The 24,591-nt window shown below is 46.6% G+C and overlaps 1 protein-coding gene across 4 annotated transcripts; it reads right to left on the reverse strand.

Annotated features, from left to right (window-relative positions):
• Positions 1-785: 785 nt before the first annotated feature.
• LOC125544849 (protein REDUCED CHLOROPLAST COVERAGE 1-like) lies at positions 786-16,327 on the reverse strand. 4 transcript variants are annotated; one of them, XM_048708621.1, is made up of 19 exons: positions 15,267-15,526; positions 14,915-15,098; positions 14,176-14,278; positions 13,928-13,989; positions 13,748-13,840; positions 13,587-13,659; positions 12,557-12,919; positions 10,991-11,058; positions 10,755-10,886; positions 9,985-10,026; positions 9,059-9,583; positions 8,824-8,978; positions 8,176-8,728; positions 2,353-2,415; positions 2,161-2,262; positions 1,751-2,068; positions 1,587-1,679; positions 1,328-1,429; positions 787-1,234 (listed from the first exon to the last, which is right to left on the reverse strand). In XM_048708621.1, the coding sequence occupies exons 3-19, from the start codon at positions 14,234-14,236 to the stop codon at positions 1,043-1,045; spliced, it is 2,997 nt and encodes a 998-aa protein (XP_048564578.1). In that variant the 5' UTR covers positions 14,237-14,278; positions 14,915-15,098; positions 15,267-15,526; the 3' UTR covers positions 787-1,042. The 4 variants fall into 4 exon arrangements, with proteins under 4 accessions (XP_048564580.1, XP_048564578.1, XP_048564579.1 ...); XM_048708622.1 differs by lacking the exons at positions 14,915-15,098; positions 15,267-15,526 and adding an exon at positions 16,111-16,327; XM_048708620.1 differs by lacking the exon at positions 14,915-15,098 and having other exon boundaries at positions 790-1,234.
• Between the last annotated feature and the right edge of the window lie 8,264 nt (positions 16,328-24,591).

Genomic DNA, 24,591 nt, shown 5'->3' on the forward strand with positions numbered 1-24,591 from the left:
ACGCAGAAAGTATTTGACAAAGGAGCCATTAGGGAAAATTAGATTATTTCTCATAATATGACATACAAGATACATGCATATTACATTTGAGCTGTTTAACTATCAATTATCATTTTTAATTACATTGGCATCATGGGTAAGAAGATTAATGGTGACAGCATCATACGGGTATGAGAGGTAGAAGTGCACAAAATTATTGAATCGTTATCGCTTACGCAATTTCCATGAAGGTAATTTCATTATACGTGCAGGACAAAAGATTAAAAGATTCCTATTTTGTGATTTAAAACACATGTATATGTATCTATAACTGCAGATAGTAAAACTGTTTGGAAACAACACAGATCATTTATTTGCCCGCTCCAATGAACAACGGAAACCCCTTAGTCACAGGTGAGTGTTAAGCGGTTGTGTGCTGGATTGGATAGATATTCCTGTCGGATTGTATCTGAGATATCTCCAGTGCTGGGAGGGCATTACACAAGAAGTGCTGCCGTTTTGCTGGCCGTCTTGTGTCCATAACTCCATTGTACCACATATGTTTTCCTTGTTACTTGCCAAAATGCTCTTTGGGTGTCTTTTCTCAAAAACAAAATACAACACTTGCTGGCACATTTCAACTTCACTAGTTATTAATATGTAGAAAAACTTTAGATCTGCTGATGTTGAAATGTGCAAAACACGATAGTCATAGTGATGAAATGCACAGGACACTGATATAATGAACTTGGTAGATATAATGAAATGAAATGTGCAGAACACTGATAGAAAAACTTTAGATCTGCTGATCCTCCTAAAAATACAAGAAAGTCTCAGTTTTACCAGAATTTGTTCTGTATCTTCCCTACATATTCCTTCGGTGTTATAGTTAGTCTAACCCAATAACACCTTTATGTATCTTTCGCTCACATTGTAACTGAAGTATGCTTAGCAAAGAATGCTAGAAGTATATATTATTTCTAAGTATAAACTAATATATACATAAAGAAAGTGCAATGGCGTAAGTCTTTATATCATCTCATGTTCAATAATCCTCACTTAATTAAACAGTGCTATCACTTGCATTGTCTTCAAAACATGCATAACAATTATTATAGACTATGTGCTGTGCAGCTGAATAACCATCTACCTGATTAAAATCACCAGTGTGGTACAAAACAACAGCTAGAAGGCTATAAGCTCCAGCCGTCATTCGATGATAGGGACCACACACCATTATGAGCTTGGCAAGGGCCTGCATTCATACATAGAATAATTTATGAGTCCCCAAGATATGACAGCTAAGGAATTGCCAAAAAGAAATGTACAAGATTTTACAAGAAGGTACCTTGGTTCCATAATTAACAGCATCTTCAAGTTTACCCTTGTCAAGAGCTGTTTTAGAGGATTCTAGAAGTTGCCTTCCATCTGCAGATGAGCACGCAACTTGCTGCATTTTTGAAAAAACACGTCAGTTATGTTTATGTGCCACTCATTATATCTACCAAGTTCTCAAAACACTGATAGTCATATGTGATGAACAAGCCATGACAGCACAATGTGATTTTTGTATGATAAAAACAATTGACTGAGAAAAATACTTTTACCTTATGTACGGGCACAAGGCTAATAATGTCCTGTTTGCAAAACGGGAAAGCAGAATCCATGACAAAATCTCGCGGTGCCAATTCAATGCCCACCTAAAAGCAACCTTTAATCTCAATAAAATGGACCGGGTGTGAGAAATGTTAAAAATATTAAACATGTTTACCTTATGGCATAGTCCTCTCAATATAGCGTATTTCCTCACATCATCATAATGTTGCCCTGTGAGCTCATACTGGTATCGCTTCTTCAAGAAGGCAACAAGCCATCTCCACACCAGGGGATGCACAGCAGGAGAACTTCCAGAAAATTCAGATTCAGGAACACCAAGAAGTAAGTTCAGCACTGCAGCTATTGTTAATGCTAATTGTCTCATGTCCGAAGTAGCTGCAATAACAGATTGGACAATATGCTTGAATGCTCTCACTATCATTTCATGCACACAAAGGGACTGTACGTGTGAGAGCTTCTCTGAAAGTTTGACCTACATAGGTTATTCTTAGATTAGCACATATCAAGCACTAAAGAAGAACCGGCATCCATCATGTTCAAATGAAAAAGTTGTTACAAACTTACAACTCGTCCTAGGGAGCGCATCTGCAGGCCCCTGGTATGCATGAAATCTGTCAATGTCCTACCATCAACAGGTGAAAGTTCCAAAGAACCAAAATCGGCAACCTAAATAATTTCTTGGTTAGCTATTATGCCTCTTGACTAAAAAGGATAAGCATGTGGGAACTTATTCATGTTTTACATAATGATGCATACCAGCTTAGGAAGCGCAACTTCATCATAGAACTTCAGAGCCATCTCAATCAACTCAGATGGTGACTGTGGAGCACAAGATATTAGTCTATGAACTTTATTCACTATTAGTAGCTACGGATGGCCGCTTGGTAAGCAAGCGTGCTAAAATAATACCCAGTATGTTTCATACACTTGGATTTTATTTGTAGAATTCAGAAGTGGATCCGACAAAATCAGAAAAGGTGAAAAAACTTGCATATTGATGTTGTTTGAAACTACTACACGCTGGTGTAAAAAACACTCGGCCACAGGCTAGCACCAGTGAAATTTTAATTTAGAAGAACAAGCGCCCTCACCCTGCCGAAGCAAGGCTTCGAACATGTGTAGGTTGGTTAACAGGGAAAGCACGGCCCCCTAGCAAACCACACTATTATTTATCAACCCCTAGTGCGCCTGAGGTAGGCTACACAACTTTGAGGTTGTTAGTAGGGTAAGAACACATTTCATGAACCTCTCCACGGCATACCTTGATATCCCCAATGGATGGAGTGCTCTGGCGATGGCGACGCGCGGACCGCCGCGGCTTGCGCCTCCCCCGCTGCCCTGCCCTCCTCGGTTCCTCACCGGACCCCCCGCCGCCCCTCCCGCTGCTGGCGCCGCCCTCGCCGGAGCCGTCTCCGCCCACGCCGGCCGCCCCGTGTTCGCTGGGCTGACCTAGCCAACGACGACCCGGCCTCCCCCCCCCCCCCCCCCCCCCCCGCCCCCCCCCCTCCCCCCTCCCCGGCGCCCCGTCGTGCTGCGCCGCCCGACGTGGCCGATGGCTCAGCCCCCCTCGTGCGGGGTTCTGCCGCCGGCTCGCGGCGGCCGCGGTCGATGGCGCCGATGCAGAGCCCTGCCCGGTCCGCCGTGGCGCAAGCTGCCGCCTTGCGGGGTGGCGACGCCCGTCGCCGTTGCAGGCACTCCTGGGGGTGGCCGGCCGCTCCGACCTCGGCTGGGCTCGGACGTCTTGGTGCCGCCCGGTGGCTGGCTCCGTCCCCGCACAGATCTCGGCCTCGCCGGCGGCTCGCCGCGCCGATGCTGTTCCGGCCACCATCGCCTGCGCTTCCCCCTTCCGTCCATTCATTGGGGCATTTGGATCCTCCTTCCTCCGTTTCTCCGCGCTCCGCTCCCTCAGGCGCCCCGGTCTGGCCCCCGGTGGCGGCGGCTCCCACCCGTCGAGGGGAAACCCTCCGGGTCGCGGCCTCGCCCCGCTCCCCGGTCCTCGACCCCCTGGGCCGTGGCCTGCTGGGCCGCTGCCCGGCCGGGCTGGCCGTGGCGTTAGATGCGCCAGGCCCCGCTGGCCTGGGCCGGATTCTAGTGGCGGGGCCTCCCACCTGCCCTAGGCCCACCTCGCCCCGACCGGCCATTTGGCTGCCCCGAGGCCTCCCTCGCGCCGCATCCTCCCTCCCCGCCGCCACCGTTGTCTCGTCCGGCTCCCCTCCTGCTCCCCCGCTCGTGCCAGCTCCTCCTCCCCCCGCTCGGCCGCCCGGCACCGCTGCCTCTTCCCCTCCCCTCGCCGACTCGGGCCATGCCCCGCGAGTGGGACGACGAAGAGGCGCGGCGCAAACGGCGCGTCGACAACCGCCGCGGCATGCCCCGCCCCTCCCCGGATGCCCTCCGACGCGAAGAGGAACTCCGCCGCGAGCTTCGTGAACTCCGGGACGGGCGCAGAGATGACCGGCGCTCTCCGGGACGCCGCCAACTGATTGAGTACATGCGAGATGAACACATTGACATTGTCGCCATTCAGGAAACCATGCGCATTGATTTCTCTTTGCCCGAGCTTGATCGGCTGAGCTCCCACCTCTTTGCGTGGCACTGGCTCCCTTCTAGTGGGATGGCCGGCCACTCTGGTGGCATCCTTTTAGGCGTCAAGGATGCCACCTTCGAGGTGGGTAGTATGGATCGGGGTCAGTTCTTTGTGAGCATGGAACTTTTTGAACGGGCTCTTAACTTCAAGTGGCAGGTCATCATCGTCTATGGCCCGGCCGACCATAGTAGGTTGGCCGCCTTCCTCGAGGAGCTTCACCGGAAGGTCTCGGCTGCTTCCCTCCCCGTGGTTGTCGGGGGCGATTTTAACCTCCTCCGCTTCGCTGAGGACAAGAGCAATGAGCATGTCAACTTTGCACAGATGCAAATGTTTAATGACTGCATTGCTGATCTTGGTCTCCGCGAGATAGATAGGGTTGGTGCCAGGTTCACCTGGACCAACCGGCAGGCATCCCCGACCCAGTCCGTCCTGGACCGGGTCCTAGTTTCCCCAGATTGGGACCTCTGATGCCCCTTGGCTTCCCTTCGGGCCATCACCCGGATCGGCTCTGATCACGTCCCCCTCCTCCTGTCCTCCACGGATGAGCGACCGCCGATTCCCCCCCCCCCCCCCCCTTCCCCCCCCCCCCCCGCTTCCGGTTTGAGACATTTTGGTTATCCCAAACTGGTTTCGTGGCGGCCGTCGGCACTCGCTGGGTGGAGGCGCATGCCCACCCCCATCCCTCCTCGGCCATTGACGTGTGGCAATTTTGTGCCAAACGTGGCCGGCAGTTCATGAAGGGTTGGGGCGCCAACCTGGGGCGTGATCTCCGTGAACGCAAGGCCCTGTTGACCGCCATCCAGGCCCTGGACCAGCGTGCGGACGCAACCGGCCTCTCCCCCGAGGAGTGGCTTTCCCGTTACGACTTATAAGACCAACTCTCCGTCATCTACACCGACGAGGCCTATTGGCGCTTGCGTGGCTCCCAAAAATGGGTCTTGAAGGGTGACGCGAACACTGCCTACTTTCAGGCCATTGCAAATGGCCGCCGTAGACGCAACACCATCCCACTCCTCTGGGATGGCGAGACCCTTATGCAGTCCCCGGGTGACATTAGGGCCCACGTCGACGGGTTCTACAGGTCCTTGTTCTCCTCCGCTCCTAGGAGCGGACTATCTCTATCCTTCGATTGTTGGACCGACAACCATCTAGTTTCCGCCGCGGAGAACGCGGCCCTTACGGCCCCCTTTTCTGAGGGCGAGATCTGGGCGGCCATTAGAGGCATGAACCCTACCTCGGCCCCTGGTCCGGATGGCCTTCTGATAAAATTCTTCCAGTCCTTCTGGAATGTGATTAAGCCTGAGATCATGGCCATCTTCGACGAGTTCTACGTTGGGTCGATCAACCTCGGGCGCCTCAACTATGGGATCATTTCGCTCATCCCCAAAGTGTCTGGGGCGTCCGACATCCGCCAGTTCTGACCGATCACGGTTATCAACGTGATCTTCGAGATTCTGGCTAAAGGGTACGCCAATAGGGTGACCCTGCTCGCCGACCACATTACCCACCCCAACCAAACCGCCTTCATTCAAGGGCGGTATATTCTGGATGGGGTGCTAGTCCTCCACGAAGTCCTCCATGAGGTCCGGTCTAAACACCTCAGGGCGGTCTTCCTAAAGATCGATTTCCATAAGGCGTACGATACTGTTAGCTGGCCCTTCCTTCGGGAAGTTCTGCTCCGGAAGGGCTTCGACGACCGGTAGATCACCCGAATGATGCAGATGGTGTCCTGTGGTCGCACTGTTGTGAACATCAATGGGGAGATCGGCCCTTACTTCCCCACACTTTGTGGGGTTAGACAAGGCGACCCCTTCTCCCCATTCCTGTTCAACATGGTGGTGGATGCGCTTGCCGCCATCCTGGACAAGGCTAAGGCTGTGGGCCATATTCGTGGGATCACCCCCCACCTGGCCAGCGGCGCCGGGATCTCCCTTCTCCAGTACGCCAACGACACCATCATCATGGTAGAAGGCTCGGAGACGGACATCTCTAATCTTAAGTTCCTCCTTTGCTTCCAACAAATGTCTGCCCTCAAGATCAATTTCGACAAGAGTGATGTGATGGTAATGGGCTACTCTCCGGCGGAACGCCTGAGCATTGCCAACCGACTAAACTGCCGCCTGGGCTCCTTTCCCATGACCTACTTGGGAACGCCCATTAGTGACTCTAGGCTTACCGTCGCTGACTTGCGTCCGACCGTGGCCAAGCTGCAAACGCGCATAGAGCCCTGGCAGGGTAGGTGGCTGTCGAAGGCGGCCCAGATGATCCTCATTAACTCCTCCCTTTCCAGCCTCCTCTTGTTTCTCATGAGCTTCTACAGCCTTCACGAGACTCTGCACCATGAGATCGCCAAAGTCTAGTCTCGTTTCTACTGGGCGGGCGACAACAATAAGCAGAAATACCATATGGTTAGCTGGCCTGACATTTGCAAGCCTCGGGATCAAGGAGGACTCGGTATCATGTGCTCTAAGCGCATGAATATTGCCCCTCTTATCCCGCTGGCTCTGGCGCATTTCGCAAGGGCATGGCGGCCTCTGGTTAGACATCATCCGGAACAAGTACCTGCGTGGGCAACCCCTAGCCTTCTGTCAGAGATCTGGCGGTTCCCAGTTCTGGCAGTCGGTAATCCAACTACTCCCAGTCCTCCGCATTGGGACCTCCATCTCGGGTGGATCTGGGGCTGCGACTCTGTTCTGGTTCGACCGGTGGGCGGGAGACTCCCCCTTCGCAGCTCGCTTCCCCGTCCTCTTCTCCATCGCCGTCGACCCATCCATTTCAGTAGAGAGGGCCCTTATTGACTTAGGGCACCTCACATTCCGGAGGCCGTTCGGTCCCCCGGAGTCCGCCGCCTGGCGTGAGTTACTTGATTGCGTCGCTCTCCACGAGCCGGTAGTGGATGCGGACCCGAACCAGGTTAGGTGGCGTCTTGAGCTGTCAGGCCAATTCTCCACCAAGTCCCTCTACCAGGCCATTGCCCCATCCACCGCCCCTCCCCCCCCCTCACGACGGTGTGGTCCATCCGCCTGCCCGTGAAGACCCGGATCTTCATGTGGCAATGGATCCATGGACGGACCCCATCTAGGGTGGAGGTTCGCAAGTGAAATGGCCCTGGGACTGGCCTTTGCCCCCTTTGCGATGTCCCCGAAGACTCGAATCACATCTTCTCTTGTGTGTCCGCTCAATTTGTGTGGAGCTGCATTAGAGAGGTGATCGGTGGCAACTGGTGCCACACCAACTTCCCCGACCTATTCGCCGAACTCCAGAACTCCCCCTTGCCCTCTCGCCACATTAGGTGGCTTGAGATTGGAGCACTCGCTTGGACCCTCTGGATGATCCGCAATAAACTTGTGATCCAGCGCATTCCTCTTCGACGGGCTACTAACGCTCTCTTCAAACTGTCTGGTTACTTGCAGCTTTGGCGGCCGCTTAAACGCCCTCAGGACCGGGACGCCATCTCCGCCTTCATCGCCGACCTCCGCTCGATGGCCGTCCGTCTGACGCCTCCGCTCTCCCCCCCCCCCCCCCCCCCCCCCCCCCCCCCCCCCCCCCCCCGCCGCCACCGCCGGAACCAGATTAGGCGCTGGACTTGTGCTCCGGCTCCCCCTGTTTTCTTTTTGTTAGGGCTTGTTGAGTTGTGCCCTCAGCAGAACCTTTGTACTTCTTCCTGTGAGACTTGGGTGTGTGTTCTGAACTAGTGCTTGTATGTGTGCTCTTGGCGGTTTGCTTTATTTATAAAGCGGGGTGAAAGCCTTTTTCGGTATATCCCCAATATTAGGAAACAAAATATCACATGAACTGTAATGCTGACAGTTATATATGGATTGTATATGATTGCCAAAGATTAATAATTACAGTGGAAAGGAAACTCTATTTTAAATAGGACATTTATTTTCTGAAACTAAATGCTGAAATGAGGAGGGTATGAGTTGGATATGCAGAACACCAGAGGGCAGATGTGAAATCATCACTTGCTATGAAAATTAATGAATTTCTACCTTCTGGTGGAGTCCTGTTTCTGAATCTTTCAACCTTGTAAAGGCGGAATCCAGTAATACATCCTTCAGCAAGATTTCATTCTCGGAGGTGATGCAGTCTCCTTGAAGCGGTTCAACAGATGATGGCTTGACTTTCTGGCTTTCCCCAGAGCTTGTTGCATCAGTCAAACTTTTGTTCCCTGATGAGGATCCCTTGCCAGAAGCATCAACCGCATTCTTCGGATGTTTAAGAGCTTTGAGAGGCTTCCCAAGCCCTTCAATCTTCGTCTCTTTCACATCTTTGTCTACCGTTTTCTTCTTTTCCTTCCCATCACCTTGTTTTTTGTCTTTGTCAGATTTTTTCAGATCTTGCAGGTGCTGAACCCAACAGGCACCAAGTTCCCATCTCATAAATGATTGTTTATCAGTCTCCTCTTCCTCAAGATTTTGAAGACTTTCCTTCAACACGTTCTCAGCATAAGTTTGTGCTGCAGTTAGTTCTTCCTGCCTATGACTTTGTGTTGGTAACTTCTTTTCTCCAGTTGCATTGGCTTCATTTAGGAGCATCCTCAAACTAAAAACAATAAATATATATAATAATGAAAAAAGGGATAAGCAGCATAAACTTCGTGGATAACTAGAAAAACAACACAAAGCATTGCTACCAACCTGTTAATGTTCAATGCATGAGCACCCCCTTCAGGTTGATCCGTGATATCAGCAGGCTTAAAAGAAGTCACAATAGTTTTCTCGTAATTGTTAACCTTTACTACAGCAACGTATCCACAGTATCTAATATTCACGATGCCCAAACTGTCAACATCCTGCAAATTAGAGACAAAATTAAGAGAAGACACTCTATTACCTGAATATGAGAAAGATCACCTTAATTTTGAACTTATACATGTGCAGCAGTGTTTTCATCTGCAGTTATTCCTTTCAAAAGGTTTCTCTCTGCAAGATGCTTAGAGTCCATTCCTGTGGCTCGGCTTCCATCTATCTTAGTGTCCAGCTTGCAGCTTGCATCTGAAGAATCTCTTGTGACAGTGATGCTAAAATTTCCCACCGTCTCAGAATGCAAGACCTCATCTGTCTTGATTGATGTTGATACATCCGTACTCTCCATTACATGCCGGATGGCTGCAATACTTCTAAAGATGGCAACATCTACGAATAGACTGTGCAGTAGGAATGCTCTCCTGTCACGAATTTCCCTCTCCTCAGCAGTTTTGCAAGGCATGGATGTGAGATACATGAACTCATCTGCCCATGGCAACATGTCACTTTTGCCATCCCTTCCCCAACCACCTCCATTGCCTCCCCAAGTTTCATCCTCAGCAGGAAGGGGAGGAAATGTTGATGGTGACTGGGCAGCAATCGGAGGAACAAGCCATGTATTTGCACGATAACCATAAGGAAAATTTCCGAACTGCAACATACAAGCAGATATAGTTAGATCATGATGCAGCATTAGATAGGAAAACTGTTGTCTGATGGCGCATGGAACAGCTGGTTTACAAAAACATGATTCATTATCAAGCTGCACGTAAATATTTAATAATCAAGCGCAACATACTAGAGGAGCACCAAATGGAAGATACTGAATATGAACATCAGCATAACTGTAGAAGGTAGATATTTCTAGAAGACAACCCAAATTGTTGTCTGCTATTTGAAGTGCATTAGAATATGTTCCACTCCTTTTCAGATGAATCATTATGCCCAAGCACACAATAATACAAACACAAAGTCACGGTCTTGTGAAAAGTTTCCATTGAATTTAGAAAAAGATAGGTACAGTGAAACACCCAAAAAGGGGTAACAACATACCTTGTTCCGTTCCAAAAATGCCTTCATAAGATCCTCATATGCCTAATATATATGGAAACACCACAAAGGGTTAAATTCATATAACAAGGTCATAGAAAAGAATTAGAGATACGAAAAATGAGACCACACAGTTGCTTACAGAAATACTTAAATGGTGCTATAAAATTGTTGGCAATTAAGAACCACAAGTAGTTTCTAGAATAGGAATTTTGACACCGTGCCACTGTACAGTTTTGGCAAATTCCATTTTCAAAATCTACAACAATGCACTAGCATGCTCAGGTATCAAATTTTTAGTACGTAGTCGTAGTTTCAATCTGAATAAGTGAAATTGTGAGTTAAGTAGTCCTCCCATACCGCCAGAAAATACAGCAATGCAGATAGTTATTTTCAGCAGTATAAACTTGAAAGGTGAAGGACTCAGTGCTGCTGCCAAAATAGACTTTGCCAATTCAAATATCTTGCAGCTGAGGGAAGTTAGGAATTTTATCCTAATTATGCTTCATCTTCTCTCAGTTACTACTGTACAAAAACATACACACAACACAAATGTTCACACGCATATATACATTAAAATAGATTCAAAATCAAGCTGTTATTTACTACATTTGTCTCTAAAGTGTATATCAGTTCATTGGTCCAGAAGTAGCTACAGCTTTAAGTGGGATATTTAATAACAAAGGTAATACAATAATGAATGCAAGATTATTAGACAACAATTTATATTACCCTAATATAAAAGCTATAACCAGAATGTGAGATAAACGAACATTATCGAATGCTCTGCTGAGATGCCTCAATAGGTCGACAAGATTGTGGCACAAAACACGCTGTTTCCCAAAACTAAAGAACCCCTTTCTCCGAGCTTCAACAATGACAAATTTCCCATTAGAAAGCTTTGCCTGAAAGACAGCCAACAGTTCTCCAATTAGGACACATGCGATCTACTTAGCAGGGATCTTAGCGCAAAAGTGCTGTCAAAGATACAACTATTATCCATTATTACCTCAAGGAAGAAGAGATGGTCATCAGACGGTTGCTCCTCCTGTCGAGGTTGAATCACTCGCTTTATAACTGATCGAAAGAGTTAAAATAACTCAGCAAACGGAAGAATTTGCCTCGCCAGAGAAATGTTCAGCTCTACAAAGTTCAAGCTGATATCTCATGCTTAGCATTCAAAGTAATGAGGAAAGTGTTAAATTGCATGAACTACCATCTCAAGGACAAACCATGGTGAAGCCGACAGCAAAGATATATGGACAAATAGGTCAAGGCAGAGGTTCCAAATATAAACTGAGGCTGCCAAAATTTCCCAAGGAAGTCATATTGTTTGATTCAGGACCCTGTTAGTCCCATTTCAAATGTTGGCAGTACTACAGCACCTTAATGTTCTTTTGTTGCGAATAAGTTTAGTAGAACAATTAGCATCGGGCATCCCATTCTAATCTGGTGTCCCCATAGGCCCCACGCACCGCTCATGTGGTCCCTAAGCGTCTAAGTCTTATCTCTGCACAAGTTTGTTGCCACTCATTCCTCTTCGGCAAGGACCGCGACCGCATCATTCTGTTCCCCCTCTCTTTTTCCCCAGTGCCTCAACCTCCGGTGCTGCTGACGCTGCTGCAACCTCAGACCACCGCACTGCCAGGCTGTGCCGTCGCTGCTACAAACCCCTGAGATCACTGTGCACCCAGACTGCTACCGCTGTTGCTGTCGCTACTGTAAGGCGGTGCTACGACGGTGATCACAAGGTGCTGTGATGCTGACCACCGGGTGATGCGACGGCGACAACCACTGCTGCGATCAGCGGTGACCGCTGCTACGAGCGCGCGGACACGGTGCTGCTACGGCAACGGCTCCTGCTGCGAGCCAGGGCCACACTATTGCAACGGCGACGACTGGGTGCTGTGAGCAGCGACGGCCACTACTACGAGCATGCAGGCGTGGTGCTATGACGGTGACGTCAACTGCTGCGAGTCAGACAGCCTATGCTACAACGGCGACGGCAACTGCTGCGGCCGGACGCCCAATGCTGCGACCGGCGGCGCGCTCTGCAGCAAGCACTGACAGGGGATGCTGCAACGACAGCGGGGCAGTGACGCCCGCTGCTACGAGCGCCAGCTAGGGCTGCTGCGATGACGGCAGGGCTGGTGGGAGCGAGCCGGCTGGCGCTGCTGCTGGCTGTGCTGCATACATGGAGTGCTATGCTGTGAGCCGGCAACGGCGAGGCTCTTGCGGGCGTGGGTGGGGCGTTGCGAGCGAGGGGAGTGGGGGTAGGCTCCGTGCACCCATGTAAGCGTGAGATGTGGGCACCGTCTCTTCCCCGTGCGCGCCTGTGAGCAAGAAATACGGACTTTGTTCTCCTCCTATGCGTGTGTGCTGGGCGAGATCCGATGGCCACGGTGAAAAGCAATCTACGGCTCGGGAGGGGGGCGATCCTGGGCTGGGATTGGTCGGCCGACATGTAGCATTTGCCATAAGTTTACGGTTCAAGTCAGTAGTCATGAAACCGAAGCTTGAAATAGAAAGATCAACTACAGGGTTTTGGTGAGGCTGTGAGAGAGGTTTTACTTACAGTGGAGGGGCGGTGAGAGGTTAGCAAGAGAGAAGAACTCGTAGAATGCTCCAAGGCGGGGGCATGCACCGCTCATCTCCGCCTCCAGCTCCGCCGAGACCGCGTCCTCCTTGGCCGCCGCTGCATCAGCATCCTTTGCAGCTGATTCCTTCGGCAGGGGCGGTGGCGAGCCCGTGCGGCGCCCGCCCGAGGAGGCCGCTTCTGCAGGCTTGGAGCTGGAGTTGGAGGGCTCCTTGGTGGCATCAGCATCCTTGGGGGATGGAGGAGGCGGCGGAGGTGGTGGAGAGCCAAAGGAGGCGGTGCACGCAACAATGTCCAGCAGCCGCCGTATGTGCACCAACGCACTATCCTCGTCATACTCCCCTGCATTGTCAATTTTTAGAGTTTAAGATGTAGGGTTTATGGATGGTTTATCTCTAGACACTATAGAAGAGAATTTAATAGTAATTCTAAGATATATGGAAATCGAAGACAAAATGATGCAAATGAAGGTGCAGTCAGGTGTATAGGTGCGCAATGGTACAATTTACAAAGCACGCGTCTACAAACAATGGATTTAACCAATCTAAGGGCATCTCTAATCCAACCCCAAAAGTTAACTTCAAAAACCCGCTCTTAAAATCTAACTGCCAAAAAATCCTGTGTTTTTTGTTGTTGCATTCTAATCTAACTCCAATAAAAGAATGCATTAAAATCAAGGTTGTATAACCTAAATTTAGCCATCATCTATGTTAAAAACATCTACTGTTTGCTAACTATTATAGCAAACAACCCTAAAATTAATAAAATTTATTCTGGCACATGGCTAGGGTTTTGGGGAGCGAATTGTGTGGCAGCAGTGGAAGCCAAAATGTTGGAAGGGGAGGGTTGTTTTTTGGGTCAGTCAAAAGGCTTCTGGGAGTTATGCGCGTTTTGGGAATGGATTAGATGAACTTAAGTAAAAAAGGTTTGGGGGCATCAGAAACTTATTTGGGTTCGATTAAAGATGCCTTGAGAAAATAAATCCTTATTTTGCAGACATAAAATGTACCTTCTACCAGGGTGAGAGTATATGGCTTCAGTGTCGCAATATCGACGCCATCCTTCAAGTGACCATCACGAGTCTGCCGACAAACGAAATAATATAACAGGATTGAATTGCTGTTCGCTGCGGTAATATAGTATGGAGAGAAAAAGAAATGTTATAAATACCTCATGCAAGAGGGAGTAGTTTGTGATTGCACAGGTGGCGGTGTTGACGCAGAGCAGCCTCCTCACATCAATGATCCTGTCCGTGGAAATTCCCTGCACCAAGCAAAGAAGGAATATTTGTTGCTGAAATCATGCATCAAGGAAAACAAACAGTGTAGAAAGAACTGAGGTAGCCTAAACCTTGAGAATGACATCAGACTGATCCGGGAGGTTGACAGTGATATCAATGGCCACAGGGAGCACTAGTAATTCATCAAAGAAATTTGCAAATGATCAGCTCAAGCAAGCAACTATCTCTTTTCAAAAGCAAGCAACTATCTACTCCGACTATTGCAAGCAAAAGCCAATCAAGGTATGCACATTTAGCAACATCAAAATTGTGGAATCACAATCAAAAAAAGCCAATCAAGGTGTCATGGCAACAATACCTTTCTCATCTTTCTTCTTTTTCTCGCCCTTGGCCTTGCCACGCTTGCTCTTGGGCGCCATGGGCGCGCCAAACGGCAAGCAAGCTCAGCACAAGATGCCCACCTAGACCAAACAGTAAAAAATAAAATTAAGTTGGAGTAACAACCTCTACCTAGACATGTGGCATACGTTAGAAGGAACAGAGTAGAAGAGTCAAGAGAGTGATGGTGGTTGCACAAGTAGGGCTAGAAAACTGAAGTTAGGACAAAACAGGGAGCTGTTCTTGATATGTGTATATATACACACTACGTAGACGTGAAAGAGACACAGTTACACCCCACGACAACAGGATTGACCAGAAAAAGATGTACCAAAGGTGAGAATGAAGTGCAAGCAACAATGGTTGCGTTAACACCATAACATCAATTCAAGTCGACACTATTTTTACCTCCTGTGATTCCAAAATGAGACAATTGCGCATAATGATATATAGATGGTACAACTAACCGAAATCCAAAAAAAATCGTCAAACTCTACGAAGGGATAAGTATAAGGCATATTAGCAGAACCAACGGACGAAGTTACATCTAGTCCATTGAAGAAGAAAAATCGCTTCAACATAAATCTGCGCAAATGATGGATAGAAAGAACGCAACTACAGAAGGGTGCACAAGCAGTAGGGGACTGAAATTCAAACCATGCCTGCAAGTGCAACGATGGACATAGAAACAGACTCAAGAAGTCAAGATGCTAATTTACCATGACATGGGCAGACATGCTCAAAATTGTGGATTCCGCATAACTAATTCACAATAAGACAAAGCTGCTTTGGAAATTGGAAATACACATGACCGTAGAAAGGATATCCAATTTCGAATGCACACAATAGGACCAATTTAAGAGGGCTTAGCTGAGAAGCCGTGTTTGCTGTTCCATGCTCACACTGCACAACGAGGGAGGCAAGAACAATGTTATGCGCATAAGCATGCATATCGAAACACAGAAGCAACCAGGGGTACCGATTAAGCGCACGCTAAAATGAAAATTGCCAAGAAAAGGCCACACACAAAGAATACATTGAAACCAAATAATAGCAGCTCCAACAATTTACCAATGGCCTGGCTCTCAGCTGCTCTTGACAGTATACCAGCAAGGATGAACTGACGGCCACAGGAAGCAAAATGGAAGGTCAATTTCCCAAGCAATCAGCTAAGATAAGGAGAGAGGCAGCTGGGCTGAGGTAGGTGCACTGTCTACAAGCTAGGCATTACTGGGATGGAGGTCAGGAGCAGAAGGGGCAGCAGTAGTGAGCAGAGGAGCCTAAGAGAGGGAGGGAAAGATAACGAAAGGGGTTGTGGGCGGGGTTGATAAGGGTGGAATGGTGGAGATTTAAGATAGGGTCCTCATTGGCCCGGTCCGGTTCTCCTTCCTCTCTTTTTTTGCTGACATGAAATGCCGGTCCGGTTCACTGGAAATTAAATCGTCGTACGGTGGGCCAGTGACGGAGCCGCGCGTTACAGTTTTGTCGCCGTGGTTCAGGACATGGAGGAAATATTTCTTCGGCGGCGGGCCAGATTCGCGGGAGAGGATGGCGGAGGACGGGATGGAGTTCCCCGCCCGACGGAGAACCGAACCCCTCTCTCTCTCTCTCTCTCTCTCTCTCTCTCTCTCTCTCTCTCTCTCTCTCTCTCTCTCTCTCCGCCGTCCGCATCCAGGCCGTCGCCGCGCTGCCCGGCGAGCTCGTCTGCCGCATGCCAAGTTCGGCGGCCCCGCCCGAGCTCGGCCTCGTTCCTCTCCGTGCTCTGCCAGCTAGCTCCTCTCCGGCATCGAGCTCCTCTGGCCTCCTCCTATGCCCGCGCCCCCGTTTCGCGCCGCCATCTCCAACCCCACGCGATGCAGAGAAACGGGATCGAGAGAGCAGACCAGAGGGAAAGAAGAGAGGAGAAGGGCACCACCTCGACGCCGGCCCGTGCTCACGCCGTGCACGAGCTTTTCCTCGCGCCACCAGCCAGCCATCATCCTGCTGCCGAGGACGAGGCCGACCGCATCCTCGACCCCGCCATGGCCAGGACCAGCGAGGTGGCCTGCCCATCCCGCGCGTGGGGCGCGGACAGCTTCTGGGTCTCGTCGACTTCCCGCCGTTCCCCCAACTCCCCCGCCTCGTCGCCGCTGCTGTTTTTCCTTCTTTTTTTTCTCTTAGGCGATGCGCTGAGGAAGGCATGGGATGGATTTGGAAAATTACCGCAACAGGGAAATATCAGGTGCTACGGTCCAAAATGTGAACATGGTTCTACACGCACCCATGTAAATACCCCCTCCGTTCTTAAATACTGTATAATTCTTTCTAAAGATTTCGACAAGTGAATGCATACAGAGCAAAACGAGTGTCTACACTTTAAAATATGTCTACATACATTTATATGTTATAGTCTATTTGAATGTCTAAAAAACTTATATTTAGAAATAAAAGAAGTAGTAAATTAAAAATAATTATTAGGAAAAACTACGACCATTCTAATCATGTGTGAAGTTTTGAAGAAGACACTCGTGGTATTCTTGGTGAAGAAAAATAATTGAGACATTACTATTCATCAAACAGTAGTATTTTTTAACATAGCTTTGATTTGTCACTTTTATCCAGAATACCACCGATGTAATTTCTTTGTGAAACTTCATACACTGGTATATCAGTTGACTATATATGTTACAAAAAATATTCAGATTTTTATTATTTTTTTCTGAATTTACTATTCATAAGGGAAGCGTGTGGAACCATGTTCATCAAATCCACGTCCATGCTACCGCCCCTTAGGTGGTACCATGATACGAGCTTTTGGGAGCCGCTGGATCTCAGGTCCGACGACATCTGAGGAGCTATTGTATTTGCGAGCAATTTTAAGACTCGAATATTTTTTGTGCAAAATGTTCAAGAGCTCCGAGTCAACTACCCACGAACCTGTATCGCGGTATCACTTAAGGGACGGTAGCACCTGATATTTTCCCCTTAGGGCAACTCCCATGACTTCACCAAAACGAACATCGGACACGTCATCCGCGAACAGTGATAGGGGACGATCATCCAATTTAGTGCATCAAATGTTCACCATTTTTTCTATATCTATAGCACTAAAAATAATTAAACCCCATAATTATATTGTGCGAGTATTTCAGTGCAATAATAATTCAAATATAAATATTACAATGCAAACATGAAGTTTTGCAATAAGGATAGTTTGGATTTGAATTCAATTTATTCGGGCACATTTTTAAGTTATTCCCTTGAAGCGTTCCTCGATGGCGAATATGTTGATACAATTGGATAAAATCCTCAAACATCGCCGGATTCTGCTCGAAAGTTCAACAGGATCACTCAACTTGCAGGCCATGGCGAACTCCGTCACTCTCATCCTCCTCAATTCTGTTGTGCACAATCACACAAACTGTCAACGCCTCCGATAATGTATCTGCATTTCATAATTTTATATGTCCTGAAATAATCGCAGAATGGCTATGGAGCACTCAGTTACGTATCAAACGTATCTATAAAAAAAATTATAGTTAAATGATATCCATACATATAGAAGTCCAAACACGATGAAATTTTTTGACGATTTTTTCTGGACAATAAAAAACCCAGGAAGCTTTTGGGGAGGACGGGAAGACCCGCGAGGGCCCCACAAGGCAGGGGCACGCCCTAGGGGGTAGGGTGCGCCACCCTGGCTTGTGGGCCCCTCACGGCTCCATTTTTCCTTATTCCTGACCTATAAATTCCTAAATATTTAAAAATCCTCGAAGCGAGACCTGAAACAATTTTATTGCCGCCGCAAGCCTCTGTTCCGAAGCGATCCCATCTGGAGCCCTATTGTAACAACACCCCCATGCATTAAGTTGCAGTTCTTCCCTAATAAAGTTGCCCAATCATCATGATTACTATGTTAATCACCACCTTGATCCAAATTCAAATTGAAATTGAAAGTCAAAATATTATTTCTTCAAATAGTAAATCAAAAATGTTGATAATAGCCCACATAATTCCCAAGTAATAGTCATGAAGACATCAACCATGTTGGAATTCCCAAAATGCCCCAAGAAATATTTAAAGTGGACCAACAACACTTATTTAAGCCATTTAAATTCAAACTCAAATTTGGATAATTCCAAATGGCCTGAAACTTTTTGAGCAACCCTAAAATATTGTCTAGTATTTATGTGAAAGGTTTTGTATTTAACTACATTAATTTAGTAGCTAAATAAATACAAATAAATAAATAAATAAAAGAAATAGAAAAAGGAAAGGAAAAACAGATCAGGCCACCGTGCACTTGGAATCTATAAGCACAGTGTTGGCCCAAACCAGCCTGCCTCGGCCTTTCTCCTACCTCCCGCCAAGGAGAGGCAGAGGCCATGGTGTGGTGCATATTACTCCTTGAGCTTGCGTTTGTTTTTCCTTTGAAGAGAAAAGGGTGATGCAGCAAAGTAGAGATAAGTATTTCCCTCAGTATGAGAACCACGGTATCAATCCAGTAGGAAATAAAGCACAAGTCATCGAATACCTGCACAAATAATCAAACAACGTGTACCCAACGCGATAAAGGGGTTGTCAATCCCTCTACGATTACTTGCAAAAGTGAGATCTGATAGAGATAAATAAACGACAAAGTAAATATTTTTGGTTTATAGATCGAAAAGTAAAAGATTGCAAAATAGTATATCAGAAACTTATATGATGGAAAATAGACCCGGGGGCCATAGGTTTCACTAGAGGCTTCTCTCAAGATAGGAAATAATACGGTGGGTGAACAAATTACTGCCGAGCAATTGATAGAAAAGCGCAAAATTATGACGATATCTAAGACAATGATCATGAACATAGGCATCACGTCCGCGTCAAGTAGACTGAAGCGATTTTGCATCTACTACTATTACTCCACACATCAACCGCTATCCAGCATGCATCTAGAGTATTAAGTTCATAAAGAACAGAGTAACGCATTAAGCAAGATGACATGATGTAGAGGAATTAACTCAAGCAATATGATGAAAATTCCATCTTTTTATCCTTGATGGCAACAATACAATACGTGCCTTGTTGTCCCTACTGTCACTGGGAAAGGACACCGCAAGATTGAACCCAAAGCTAGGCACTTCTCCCATTGCAGGAAAAACCAATCTAGTTGGCCAAACCAAACCGATAGTTCAAAGATAATTACAAAAATATCAAATCATGCATAAAAGAATTCAGAGAAGATTCAAATAATATTCATAGATAAGTTGATCATAAATCCACAATTCATCGAATCTCTACAAACGCACCGCAAAAGAGTATTACATCGAATAGATCTCCAAGAACATCAAGAAGAACATGGTATTAAGAATCAAAGAGAGAGAAGAAGCCATCTAGCTACTAGCTATGGACCCGTAGGTCTGTGGTAAACTACTCACGCTTCATCGGAAGGGCAATAGGGTAGAAGCCCTCCGTGATCGAATCCCCCTCTGGCAGGGTGCCGGAAAAGGTCCCTAGATGGGATCTCATGGGTACAGAAGGTTGCGGCGGTGGAAAAATGTTTTCATGGATGCCTCTGTTGGTTTGGGGATATATGGAAATATAAGGCGCAGAAATTAGGTCAGGAAGTGCACGAGGGGCCCATAAGGGTGGGGGGGCGCCCTCCGTCCTTGTGGACGCCTCGTGGCTCCTTCGACTTCATCTCCAAGTCTCCTGGTTGTCTTCTAGTCCAAGAAAAATCATCGCGAAGGTTTTATTCCGTTTGGTATTCCTTTTCTGCGAAACTCAGAAACAGGGAAAAAACATGAACTGACACTGGGCTCTAGGTTAATTGGTTAGTCCCAAAAATAATATAAATGGCATATTAATGCATATAAAACATCCAACACAGATAATATAATAGCATGGAACAACCAAAAATTATAGATATGTTGGAGACGTATCAAGCATCCTCAAGCTTAATTCCTGCTCGTCCTCGAGTAGGTAAATGATAAAAACAGAATTTTTGATGTGGGATGCTACCTAACATATTTATCCATGTAATTCTCTTTATTCTGGCATGAATGTTCAGATCCATATGATTCAAAACAAAAGTTGAATATTGACATAAAAACAATAATACTTCAAGCATACTAACAAGGCAATTATGTCTTCTCAAAATAGCATGGCCATAGAAAGTTTATTCCTACAAAATCATATAGTCTTGCTATGCTCCATCTTCATCACACAAAATATTCAAATCATGCACAACCCCGATGACAAGCCAAGCAATTGTTTCATACTTTTGATGTTCTCAAACCTTTTCAACTTTCACGCAATACATGAGCATGAGCCATGGACATAACACTATAGGTGGAATAGAAGGTGGTTGTGGAGAAGATGAAAAAAAGGAGATAGTCTCACATCAACTAGGCGTATCAACGGGCTATGGAGATGCCCATCAATAGATATCAATGTGAGTGAGTAGGGATTGCCATGCAACGAATGCACTAGAGCTATAAGTTTATGAAAGCTTAAAAAGAAAAACTAAGTGGGTGTGCATCCAACTTGCTTGCTCATGAAGACCTAGGGCATTTTGAGGAAGCCCATCGTTCGAATATACAGGCCAAGTTCTATAATGAAAAATTCCCACTAGTATATGAAAGTGACAAAATAGGAGATTCTCTATCATGAAGATCATGGTGCTACTTTGAAGCACAAGTGTGGTAAAAGGATAATAACATTGCCCCTTCTCTTTTTTTCTTTCCTCTTTTTTTGGCCTTCTCTCTTTTTTTCCTCACCCGGGACAATGCTCTAATAATGAAGATCGTCACACTTTTATTTACTTACAACTAAAAAATTACAACTCGATACTAGCACTGGTGCGCGTCGGTCCTAAACAAACGGTTTTTAACCCCTTTCCGTGATGGCATCTGGAACCATCGCCAAGTGAGTGTGGGCGATAGGGGGTCCTTCCCACACGACCCAGAAACCGTCGGGGATATGCCCTCCTGGCACACACGTTTGGCAAAATGAGGTCGTGTGCGACCGGCGAGCGCGCAAATACGGAAATACATACAGTATAACTAAAAATACAATTATACGGTGAAATTGTTTCCTGTCGCAAGTACATCCCACACAGTCAGTCCCCGCTAAACGTTTCTGTTCGTATGTACATCCCACACAGTCGCTCCAAGGAAAACGTTTGCGCAAGGTGGCGTAATGCAAACAGTTTTGAAGAGAATGTCGTGTGTGATTGTTCATTGATCCAACACGGTTTATTCCTAGAAACTGTGTGCGTTGCCTGAGGTCATCGCCCACGGTGGTTTCTCATTAACCACTTGCAATAGGAAAACCCAATTAGCAAGCTAATTGGCCAATTATTAATAATCCATTTACTAATCTAATTGACATTCATATTAAGCACATAATATATTCCATTTCCATATTAAGGAAGCATGATTTCATAATTGAAATACATCAGAGTACAACATGATATAGCTTCAGCACTCAGCTACCCCATTACACAACTACACCAGCAGCAAGTTTCACATGCAACATCTAGAACCTTTCGAAGTTAGCATCTTAGACGGTACATAGAGAGATGCATCTCATCTGGAAAACTGCTGAAGTGGAAGGCGAATATTGAGCCTTCATTCATGTTGAAGGTCTTTGCAACTTTAGGCCAGTGCCTGTGGATGATTGACCGTCCATCCTTCGACCTCTTCAGGAACACTTCAATATTGAACCGTGGGTGTTGTATGAAAACTTTCCTCGCCTCCTGACCAGAGAGGTGGTTTGAGAGGTAATCATCAATGAAGCCTGGAAACAAAGATGTGCATAAATATCTTCTCTATATTGGAAATGGGGGAAAGGAATACAAAAAGGCAAGGTATAATAGTTAGTACCATCTTGTAAACCTCAGTGCTTCCCATTGTTTCCCGACAACACATATAAGGTAGTTAGTCATTAGGTTAAGTAAGGGTTCGCATGTTATCAGTAAAATATGTTAATGATAAATAAGCACATTGCAGATTCATCAGATTAATTCAAGCCACATGGAAAACCCATTTATCCAAACCCAACATGATTAAGAACTAGGAAATATAGCACTTGTATATGTTTCTCATGTATTAAGTGCAGCCAAATTCGATTTATTCCCCACATGGTATACAATAATAGAATGCAGCCACAACAATTGAACATCGCATTGCAGAATTGAACCAAGCAGTTAACTAAACACCACAACAAATGAACCAAACGTTAACTGAGCACCACATTGCACAATATAGCATACTCCTAATGGAAGATCAGACAGTTAACCAAACCAAGCATGCTTAACAACTTGAAAATATAGCAATTATATTTGTTTCTCATGTATTTAGTACAACCAAATTTGATTTATTCCTCACATGGTATACAATAACAGAATGCAGCACAACAATTGAACATTGCATTGCAGAATTGAACCAAGCAGTTAACTAAACACCACAACAAGTGAACCAAGCCACAACAAATGAACCAAGCAGTTAAGTAAACACCAATTGAACAATATAATATACTCCTAATAGAAGATCAGACAGTTAACCAAACCAAGCATGCTTAACAACTTGGAAATATTGCACCCTGAAGAATTGAACATCACATTTGCAGAATTGAACCAAGCAGTTAATTGAACACCACATTGCATGACATATAGAACATATACACTATAGCAGAAGATTGCATGGCGAAAGTGGATAACAAAATTCACTAGAATTTGTTAAGGAAAGGCAGTAGCTACCAAACTGAACATGGGTCCTTATAGTGAGCTAATAAGACAAGCTACTCCTCATTGTCGGAGATATCGATGATGATTGGCTCCTTGGACATGGAAGAGGGCGAGGCCTCCGCATCATTGGTGCCCTCGTTGTAGTGCTGAGTTGCCTAAGCCGCTCCGGGCACCAACCTGCTGGCTCTCGAGATGAGGTAAGCACGTGCACACTGAGAAAACACCTCGTAGTCTTCGTCGAAGGCATCGACGGTGGCCTTGAGAAAATGCCACGAACTATCACTTAAAGCAGCCAACCGCATCGTGGTGTCGGTGCGCGAGGCGTCAATGGTGGCCTCGACGGCGAGGTGCTCCTCCAAGATCTGGGGGTCGGCACGAATGGAAGCCATCACAACCTCATCCGCGCGTGCGGCCGTGATTTGCTTCTCCGCTGCCAAATGCTCCTTGAGGTCTTGGCTATATTGCGTGCACCATGGCTTAGGTCGACGCTTATTTGGTGGAGGGGTCGGTGATTTGGGTGGAAGGTGTCGCGCTCGCGCCGGCGATCGGGGCATGTGGGCTGTGGAAGGAGGAGGAGGATGGGGGTCGGATGTGGATTACCTGCCTGGATAGGTGAGGTCGAGCATCATGAAGGAGGGTCGCCGGCGAGGAGGCGGCGGCGCTGCAAGCAACGAGTGAAGGTTTCAACTTGGAAAGGAAGGCGGAAAGGGGGGAAATGTAGCTTTTGGTAAGGGGGAGGGGGCGGAGAGGTAGATATTTCCGCGGAAGCCGAAAATTTGGACTCGCTTCAGCCAAAAAACAGGCGCGCAAAGTGTCATCAGACACGGTCCCTTATTCAGACACGGTCCGAAGATATTTTGTGCTGCATCTCACACGGTTGGTTATAATAAACTGTGTGGGATCTACTTGATTTTTGGTCTTGATTTGAATTACATAATGGGGTCACAACGGCCATGGACGGTGTTTGAATTTCTAGACCTTTTATCTGCAGTGATCATAAAAAGAATTGGAATTATTCAGGGTTCGTTTGGACATTTTTATGCATTAAGTGAGTTTTCAATGCATTTATGTGCATAATTCAAATTTGAACTACATGCACATGCTCCAGTGCATGTAAATTCGTTGAAAAATCAAATCTTTGTGTCCTTGGGTGCATGCTTAGGTCCCATGCAAAAAATGGGAATGAATTTCAAACACCATGGCACCGTTGATTGCCGGCAAAACAGTGAGATGTCTGGTTTTCAAATTCTAGTAAATCCAAAACTCGTCTGAAATTCATGAAACTTGGCATGTTATCATGGAGCGGCATCAACATGTCGTGGTACAAATTTTGTCCCATTTGGGGCAGGTTTGGGTATATGCTTCTCACAAACCGGAGCTTCTCACAACAAGCATGATGGTTTTCGGTAGGGAACGTCCCATCTTTGGGGACGAAACGATATCAATTGCCTCTTATTGCTTTCAAGTTTTTTCTCATGCCAACATAGAACAACAGGAGTGTTGTGTGAATTTTTGTGATTTTTGGGGTTCGTTTGGACATTTTTATGCATTAATTGAGTTTTCAATGCATTTATGTGCATAATTCAAATTTGAACTACATGTCCATGCTCCAGTGCATATAAATTCGTTGAAAAATCAAATATTGTCCTTGGGTGCATGCTTAGGTCCCATGCAAGAAATGGG

The sequence above is a fragment of the Triticum urartu genome, chromosome 3 (genome assembly GCF_003073215.2).
Source record: "Triticum urartu cultivar G1812 chromosome 3, Tu2.1, whole genome shotgun sequence".
NCBI classification, from domain to species: domain Eukaryota; kingdom Viridiplantae; phylum Streptophyta; class Magnoliopsida; order Poales; family Poaceae; genus Triticum; species Triticum urartu.